The 9,767-nt window shown below is 37.9% G+C and overlaps 1 protein-coding gene across 2 annotated transcripts in view; it reads right to left on the reverse strand.

The window, feature by feature from the left end:
- LUZP2 (leucine zipper protein 2) overlaps window positions 1-7,284 on the reverse strand; it is a 557,769-nt gene extending 550,485 nt beyond the window's left edge. The window contains exon 1 of one of the 2 annotated variants that reach the window (XM_033205374.1): window positions 6,585-7,284. In XM_033205374.1, the coding sequence (XP_033061265.1) occupies window positions 6,585-7,030 (446 nt within the window). In that variant the 5' untranslated portion in view covers window positions 7,031-7,284. The remainder of the gene's footprint in view (window positions 1-6,584) is intronic. The other variant, XM_033205375.1, reaches the window with a different exon arrangement.
- Between the last annotated feature and the right edge of the window lie 2,483 nt (window positions 7,285-9,767).

Below are 9,767 nucleotides of genomic sequence, written 5' to 3' on the forward strand. Positions count from 1 at the left end.
TATCATGATTACATGTGGTGAGGTAATTTATTTTTAAGTTACTTTATACTCCATAATAACTAGAATAGTTCTGGATCCTTTGTAGGTACCAACTAGACACATGTTGCTTAATTACAGAAGAGCTATATCATAGAGAACATTCACATAACAGAACAGAATGAATATAGTGGAAAGTTCTGGGTTCTAGTTTGTTTCCCTTTATGACCTTGGGCAAGTCTCAGTCACCCTGGGTTTCAGTTTTCTCACCTCTAAATTGTAAGGCTTTGGATTGAACACAATCTTGTGTTCACAGTGTGTTTCCCAATAGTAGGCTTTTTAAAAGTACACTTAAAGAGATTAAGACACTAGAAAGCAACACCAAACAATTCAGACATAATTGCAATGCAATCACTACCTATGGCATAATTATGTCTCCTAGGGTATGAAAGAATCCTCAGAGCACACTGTTTACTTGGGTGATCTTCACCTTGTGTCTTCATACTCATGAAGCAAAGTTCTTAGAAGTCTTAGTAAATATTTGCACTTTCTCTGATGCAAGCTTGACATGATCTGTACCTTTCATCTACTCTTAGCGGTAAAGTACACCCTTTTCTATGATCCACTCAGTTGGCAGATATCATTGTCAACACATTCACATTCACACAGTAATCTATAGCAAAACAAAGAGAAATATGCTGTTCATGTAATCGTCAGAATTTTATTACATAACTGTGAAAAGTTTATGATAATGTATGTACAAACTAGTTGAAGCTCAACAACCACTAAAGCTATTTAAAAACTGACTTAATATAAGGTCCCTTTTATATAGTCGTTTTTAAAACTATAATAGTTGGGCTTCCTCTATATCAGTGGTTCTTAATTTGTTCTCCATAGTAGAAAAAAATGTCAATACTATCTTTTATTTCTTTATTTTTTCTAAACATTTGTACCTTTTAAATGTTGCTGGTAAATGATGAAATCAATGAAGAAGTAGAAAATAAAGTCATAAAAACTTTCAAATCTACCCTACCTATATAGTTTGAAAACTTTCACTTTTATTCATTGACACTTGTACTCATAGCTTGGATTTCATATCAAAATTTATAGCAATTACATTTTAATTAGGTATACAAATGGACAAATATTCACTTTTATGCTAAATCTTATTCTAAGTCATTAAGTTAAATATTCCAGATCTTCATGGTATTCACCAAAGTGCACAGCACCATCAAAAACACTTTGGAGGGGCCAGGCACGGTGGCTTATGCCTGTAATCCCAGCACTTTGGGAGGCCAAGGCGGGTGGATCATGGGTTCAAGACCAGTCTGGCCAAGACAGTGAAACCCCATCTTTACTGAAAATACAAAAAAATCATTCGGGCTTGGTGGCAGGTGCCTGTAATCCCAGCTACTCAGGAAGCTGCGGCAGAGAACTACTTGAACCCAGGAGGCGGAGATTGCAGTGAGCCGAGATCACACCACTGCACTCCAGCCTGGCGACAGAGCAAGACTCCATCTCAAAAACAAACAAACAAATAAAGAAACAGTACACTGTAGAGAAGAACTAGCCTAATAATCAAATAACCCCCGTTACATCTCTGACTTCCTCTCTTCTCTACCAATCATTCTTTTTTTTTTTTTTTGGATGATGACTATGCTTCTTGTTAATTTCATGTCACCTAATCGATTTGTATCTATATAATTTTTTCTTTTTTCTGCTATGGCCAAATCAATCACAAAGATTTCATGAAAATAACATCAATAGTACTATAATAACTGTACAGGCTAACCTCTGTTGAGTACTTACTGTGTTCCAGGGAATATGCTAAACTCTTTTCATGGATGAACTCCTTTAGTCCTTACAATTGAAGACTGTTACCTTCTCAAGTAGGTGTTACGAGAAGGTCTGTGTTCTACATCAGAAAACTGGATAGAGAGGATAAGAAGCTTACCTAATAACATATAGTAAGTGTGGCAGGATATTGAGGTTGATTACAAAATATTTTTCTTCTCAATATCTTTGGAAAGTAGAAGTTGCCCCAGACACCCCTTAATTGGCATTAATTACTCTTTCCTTCATTCACACTTAGAAATTTGTGTAAAATTTTGTTATTTACCCAATTTTGTTTTACATACAATGATTTGTGTATATGACTAGATTATGGATATATACAACTAATCTATTGTTGTGTTGCCCTGATGATTCATGCAATAACTGACTGCTGGCAGGCACATTCTTAATGTATGATAATGAAACATCAAAGACATGTCTACAGGGATGAAGACAAGTTTAGAGAGTCTTTTTGGATTTCTCAGAAAAGGAATCATAATTTTAAACAGTACCCGTTTAATCGGGTTACTTAAATGATTTAGCACCATTTGTAAAAGGGATTTTAGCAAATCTTCTAGAAGTCACTGAGAAACAGCTGCACACATAGTTTCTTATAACACACATGAGAAAACATTTTTTCATTAGAATCATGCATTCCTCAGTGGTTTCAGTTATCTTTGCTTCCTGGTTAGAAGGTCAAGTTCTTCCTTTCAATTACATGGAGTTTGGTTAAGTACAACTGTACAGACAAATCAAATATTTGAGGTGTCCCTATCATTAGTCATGGAGAAAATTCAATCCACAAAGATAATAACCAGATAAGTCATTTTTTAAAACTGCTATTGGAAATAAGCAACTAAGGTCCAAAACTGCAATTTGAGAAGTCAGAATATTTGTGTGTTAATGTCTTCTTAAGAATGCCATTCCTCTATCTCATTTACATGGAAGGTACAATTTTTATCACAAATAAAGGAATGTAGGTAGCATCCTATAAAATGTCATGTGTGGCAGACACTGTGCACAGGACTTAGGAAAGAAACTCATATTATCTCAAACTATTTCAGGAGGGTTAAGATAAGACTGCTTCTTGCATCAAATTTATTTGGGTGGAAATATTTGTTGTGTGTTCTCATTGTGTTTATTGTGATTCTTGTCCTTTATTCTACAAATGAAGTTGATCTTGAGGTTAGTTTAATTCATGGAACAAATAATCTGGGGCATCTTCAATATATAGTATCATCTAAAAAGATTCCAAAATAAACATGTAGTGTGACTGCTGATCAGAGGGCCCAGGAGAGACCTCGAAGGTGACTCCTATTGGGAGGACTATAACCGATCATGTCCTCAAAGTTCTTGCTTCATGGAAAACCACCAGAAGTCAGTAGACCTTCACTCCTCCCCTGCCATGTCTCTCTCCCTATTAAGTCATTTAAAAGTTAACAATCCAAAGGCATCGAGAGTATAACCACAGCATAAAGGAACAGAGGTTCAGCAGAATAAAGCACACTTCTCCAGCACTCCATGGGTTCCTTTTCACCAAGAACTTCTAAAGAATTTTTCACCCTACCATTACTTTCAATACCTATACTACTTCTTTCTGAAGTCAATTACTGGCTATCTTGGAATAGCAATTTGATACTATACAAACAAGGCTATCTTAAAAGTACAGTCATTCTTCTCCAAAGCTATTAAACCAACATGCTTGCTTTCTTTGACCACATTTATTTGCGTACAGTTTAAATGAGTTTCTGTATTAGTTACATCATTCACATCATTAACTTGATTTTTTTGTAATTTATATGCACTTTCTAAACACGAGAGACCATATGCCAGGAAATTAAACAGCTCTTTTTCTTTTTTTAAAACTCTATGGGGTTTACCAGTAAAACAGAGAAAAATACTTGGCTTTTGTGTAAAGTGAACATTGTGTTTTCTTTCAGGACAAATACATTAAGTCTGATTGGGGGCCATTGATATTCGCTGTGATTAAATTATGGGATTTTGTGCTTCAGCATCTAAAGTTGCTTCAGAAAAGGTGAGGAGGAGGAACAAACAAGAAGAGAAAGCTATTCAAAAATGTCTATTTAAAAGGTAGCATTATTTTCTATTCAAAAACGTCTATTTAAAAGATAGTTGCTGTGGGCTAGATACCATTAGACCTGTTCACAGCACAGTCAAAAGACTGCCTTTTCACCTGCAGCGTTTGTTTCAGTGAACAAGTTACTTTAAAATACAACTGAACTTCAGACCTATTGGAAATAAGATAGCAAAGTATTAAGGCAATGCACTCAGAGAAAGATAGAATGAAACAAATCTCTATTTTTTTCATTAAGAGTCTCTGCTCTGTATTACCTACACTTGGGCAAGAGTTTGACAATAAAAGACAGGTGAGATTACTCAAAGGCTATAGGAAAAACTAGCAATTGCCACCCACTGCTAATGTCTCCATTCATGATCTAGACCTGTGAAATACCATTTGCTTCACATACACGACTACTGACTAAGAAACGAAGTTAACAGAAGTCTTTGGCGAGAAAACCCACTGTCACAGGTGGCCATGGCTGAACCACTCAGCTTTTCCCAGCAGGACAATAAGCTCATCCCTACTAACACAACTGTCTTGCAAAGCTGCTCAGTTTAGGTTCTAACCTACACTTTAAGCATGTGCCTATAAGAACTGATAAATTATACAGAGAATGACCTTCTGTTAGAGATCTTTAAAACATAGTCTCTTCTTTGCAAAATGACGCTGATAGCATCGTATTCCTTTTCAGATTTGTTCAGTATCACAGGGTATTCTGGGTATCCAGTAAAATGAATTGCTACAGAGTAATCACACTAATAAGATATGCTACTTATTATGAACATTTCCTTTTTTTTCAAACCCAGCATTCTCTTCTGGTAAAATTTAATAACCAGTCATAGTTTTCACATACCACAAGCATTGCAGAAGTTTCAAAACTAAAGTGAACTAGATGATTATTCCAGGTTTTGTTGCAATAAGTGTGTTAACTATTTTTAAAGAAATGTATCCCTATCAAAATCAACACTTTCGTGCAAGGAAAAGATAATGGTTTTTTGACCCTGCATTAGATAATGAACATGAAAACTTTGGAAGCTAGAGACTATATAGCTTTTTCATAATTATAGTATCTTAAAAAGCAAATGTACTTTTGGAACTCTAGTGATGTTCACAGTCTAAAACCACTGTGGGCTGGATTTTTATTGTTTAAATATTTACCATTTTATGCGTATGTTGACTGGCATTGACTTAAGTGTCTAAAGTTAGAAAATTTCCTTTCTCTAGAAGACTAAATCACAACATTAGAGTGAATGGCAAGAATTTAAAGAATAACTGTGATGCATAATTTGTATTGAACTGTTGAGAGCTAACCAGAAATATTAAAATGGGCTCTGTATTTAGAGCAACTAATCATAATACTGGGACACAAACTAGCGTTCTTTAAAACCATCTGCACATCATGACTTGAAGTGACAAGCAAACCTTAGAGAAAATGAAGAATGAAACTCACATTTCATTTTAATCTGGAAAAGTCACCTGGGTTTTGTTTGCAAGAAAAGACTAAATTTATCAATTATTGAGAGTAAATGACATAGTCTCTACACTAAAAGGAAAGTTTGGTTACACAGGCCTGAAAGAAGGTGTGTAGATTAGGAATGGAATCAAGAATTTTACAGACTTGGTTTGTAAGAGAAAGTTTTTTTCACCTTTTTCCATTTCAGAATTAGAAACAACCCTATATCCCCACGTTATTTGCCATCAGATGCACAATCAAATAATGTTTCTATTCATGTAGATTTGAAAGGATCTTCATCCTGTGTGGGTTATTTTATTTTACAGTGGCCAAGGGAAAGAGGTTGCTGCCAATATGATGCTAAGGGCATGCAGAATAAAGACTCAGTCCTGGGCAACTAAACAGTCCACCGTTGTGCTGCGCTTGTGGAAGAAAAAAGCAAACCCATCACAACTTTGGGACTTGATCAACAGTGGGGAGTCACAAAACTCTTCTCAATCTCTGCATTTTAAGTCTCCACTAAAAATAGTTCCTCTGTAATGGGGCTTAAAGTCCCATCCATGCCCAGTGATGGAGTACAGTACTTAATTGTTTCTGACTAAGGTCTCTGCATCAGCACTCTGAGAGTGTGTCTTCTAACTTTTAATCGCCTTCTGTGCTCTTTAATTAGACCTGTTCACAAGACAGTAAAAAGAAAACGCCTATCACTAGGCTTATCCAAGACGTTGAAACAGGCCATTTTAGGAGTCCAGGAACTTTTGTACAAGTCTTAGCATCTTCCAGGATTAATCTGTTTTCTCTGGTTTCCACTTCCTTAAATCAGGCACACTTGGGGGAAGGGAGAAGCTCTATGGCTATTAAGACAACTTCAATGTAAAGACACTGCCTGGTGGTAATTCCCTCGTCTATTTCCGTTCTTTATTTTGTTCTTTTACCGCGTGTTATCTGTTGGCTACTAATAGGACCGGAGGGTAAAATGTCTTTCCTCTCCTTCTGAAGAGAAAGCTTTTGATCCCTCACTGAGAGCAATCCTAAGACTTTCTCCAGGGGCTGGGATAACTAGAAAAGGGCTCTGCTCTCTCAGAAGGATGTCAGAGCCCAAACCATACAGCGTCCCTCTTGCTTAGGCGGGAGATGCAAACAGCTGAAGTGCCTTAGCTCCCACTGGTGACCCACAGTAGGACCAACCTCGCCCCGGCAGCGCCCCTGGGCTCAGGTCACTCACGCTCCTGGACTCACCTGGTGCTGAGGACCAGCGCGGGCAGGAGAGGCAGCAGGTAGTGCGCTGGGCTGAATTTCATGCTGCTGCCTGCCGGGGTCCTCCTTCCCTCGCTGCCTTCGCTCTCTCTCCTCCTCGGGATCCTGTCGCTCCTCGGTGCCCGGCTCTGTCCCCAGCCAGTGATGAGCGCTCTTCGGCAGCGAAAAGGCGGAGATCGACACACGGACGACGCCTGGGGAAGGCAGGCGCTGGGAGCGAGGACTATCTTCAGGAGTGATGTCACCGGCGAGGCGAGCCCTGCCCGGGATTGTTCGGCGTCGCCGCTCCGGAGCCCGGAGGGCGCGCTGTCACTCGCGCTGGAGGCGGCGCGGGGAGAGGGAGGGGGCGCCTCGCGATCGCCCCGCGCGCTTCGGTCACCGCGCTGCGCTCTGGCCAGTCGGGTGAGCACCGGCCAGGGGCGGATCATTTATTCCCGCTGCTCCCCAGGATGGCGCGGGGCGGGGCGCGGAGAGTAGAAACCAAATCTGCCAATAATTGAACTTGCGTACTCGGCAGGAGATGAGACCCAATTCACTGGGAGAGACTTCCTGACGCTTAGGGTCCTAGGCAGGTGTCTCTCGCCTGCTTAAACCGTGTTTGGAAGAATGTCGCTCTGGAGAGAGTGTTTAGAACATTGTTCTAATTAGAACTGCATAACGATTTGCCTGAAACAGATGGAAGGAAGCGGGAGTAAGCAGCGTCCAGAAATGCACCCTCAGCCCGTCATGGCATTGCAAGCGTCTTAACCCGTGAATGTTGACTGCAAAGAACCTAAGAACGTTTCGGGACCGTTAAGACATCTGCTGCTCTGGGTTTTGAAGATTTCTGATCTCTCTGATTTCAGTCGTCTGTACCAGCAACTGCCAATGGGGTTGGACCTAGTGGCTCAAGTTCACACACCTGAAGGAGTCCTTTTCCTCAGGTGAAACTCATCAAGGAGACCTAGCGGACAAAAGTCATTAAGATGTTAACAATAATCAACTCGGAATGATGGTACTGGAAGGTAGAGGTTTTGTAGGTCATTTTGTTTTCTATATTTTTTAATGTTCTAACCTAAACATCCAATATTTAATAGGCTCTATTTAGAAAATTTAATTAGAAAAATTAAATAGCACAATTCTAATCCAAAACACCATTTTGCAAAAGCAATTCTGAGAAATAGAACTACTATCTCTGCTACTGAGATATTCAATTCTAGGATCTTTATAACATGATATTGCGTGTGTGTGTGTGTGTGTGTGTGTGAGAGAGAGAGAGAGAGAGAGAGAGAGAGAGAGAATGAGAATTCCATCGGGATATTATCCTGGTTATATAACTGTGTATAAAGCAATCTTCGTACATTATTTAATCTTCACAAGAGCCATCCTAGTGAAATAGATGTTAATATCACTATTATAGATATAAGCAGACTGAATATCATCAAAATCTGACTATATATATATAAAAACAAAAACAAAGAATTGGTTCTACTAAGTCCGAAGAAAAAATGCCTCAAACATCACACCTAGCACTCCTAGCCCAGTGTTGGACAAAAAGTTGTGTTCAGTAAAGGGTGAGGTGCACCAAAGTCCCAAAAGATAATGGACAGCTGTATCCAGGAATTCCTATCCAAAGGGTTCAGGTCATGTTCCAATTATTTCAGGGTCAAGTTCTTTATAGAAACATTTAGATGATACATCCTCTTCAATCTCATTTTCGAAGACATTTGTAGGAAAAATGCATTTGCTGTAAAGCTTGATTTTAAAGAGGATGCAAGTCTAAAAGGTTAACCATCTAATTTACTTTTTTTTTTATGGGATTGAAGATTAACACATGCATATAATACAGATTTGCTTCAAAATCTTGAGCTGCTAAACTAGATGAGTAATAAGTTTTGAAAAGTGAATATTAGCCCCTTGGGCAATATTAATAAGATCCACAACATTATGGATCTTGTATATACCTAATAAGTAGGCATATACAAACAAACATGTGAATTGCATATCATTTACAAAGAAAAAAAAATGACACCACACTTTTCTAAAACAGAACTATGATTCCAAGTAAAATATAAACTCTAGTTTGCTCCTGCCAGGGTTTTCTAACAATAGATTCCCTGCTCACTTTGAAGGAGATTACTTGAGTTGTATACTCAACAAAGACATAAGGCTACTTGGTACTTTTATTTAACTGTGTACAACAGGAAATAACACTCATATTTGTAGAACACATTTTTATATAACAACTTTGCACCATTATCTTATGTCCTAATCATAGAAACCAAATGTGGTAGTTATTTCTATTATTTTTATCTTTTCCAGTTAAGATGACAGGTTCAGAGTAGTTAAGTAACTTGCTCAAGGTCACTCAGAGACTTATATAGTGGTGATGGCATTCAAATTCAGTCTACAATACTTCAAAATGTATTCTTATTTGGGAAAAAAAAATACACATGTAAGAAAAAACTTTCCCCAACCTAAGTTTTGTTACTTTCAACTAGACATATAGCATAAAACAATCAAATTACCTAATGTCAATGAATAAAAAAAAAACAGAATGAACTTTCTTTACACTGTATCTATATTGTATATCTATAAAGAACCACAACGTTTGTTGACCTTTGTGCATTTACTGCAAGTTACAAAGGAAAATAAATTTCCCCAAAGGACATCTAACTTGGAAGGGCATGAGAGTAACATAGTAGGGAAGTACATCTTAAACAGTGAGCATAAGTGAGACTCTGGAAACTCCCACAGATTTAGAGAATTGAAGTATTATTTTGAATTCAAGTACAGATGTGTCTCTCAGCAGAAGTCTTTTCTTCTAGGAAAATTACAAAACTAGGAATCTCCATCACCCATGACATTCTGTCCACATTGTCACATAAAAGCTTAAATTCAGAATAAATTTTGTGGCGTTGGAGAATTGGTAAATGAATTTTAAAGATATAGCAGTACAGATAGCAATTCTCTTATCTTAAACTACTTATCCTATGCTGAGCCCTAACACTGGAGTCAGCAAGCATTGTTTGTAGTAACTGTACCCAAGTCTGATAAAGAATATCAAGAAAAGCCAAGCAGTTGTGCTGAGTCTCTATAAAGTGCTAGGATTAGGAGATATAGAAGTTATTTTAAAAACAGCTTTATTGATATTTAATTCAGGTACTAAAAACTTCACCATTTTAA

The sequence above is a fragment of the Trachypithecus francoisi genome, unplaced genomic scaffold (genome assembly GCF_009764315.1).
Source record: "Trachypithecus francoisi isolate TF-2019V2 unplaced genomic scaffold, Tfra_2.0 Lachesis_group8, whole genome shotgun sequence".
Taxonomy (NCBI): Eukaryota; Metazoa; Chordata; class Mammalia; order Primates; family Cercopithecidae; genus Trachypithecus; species Trachypithecus francoisi.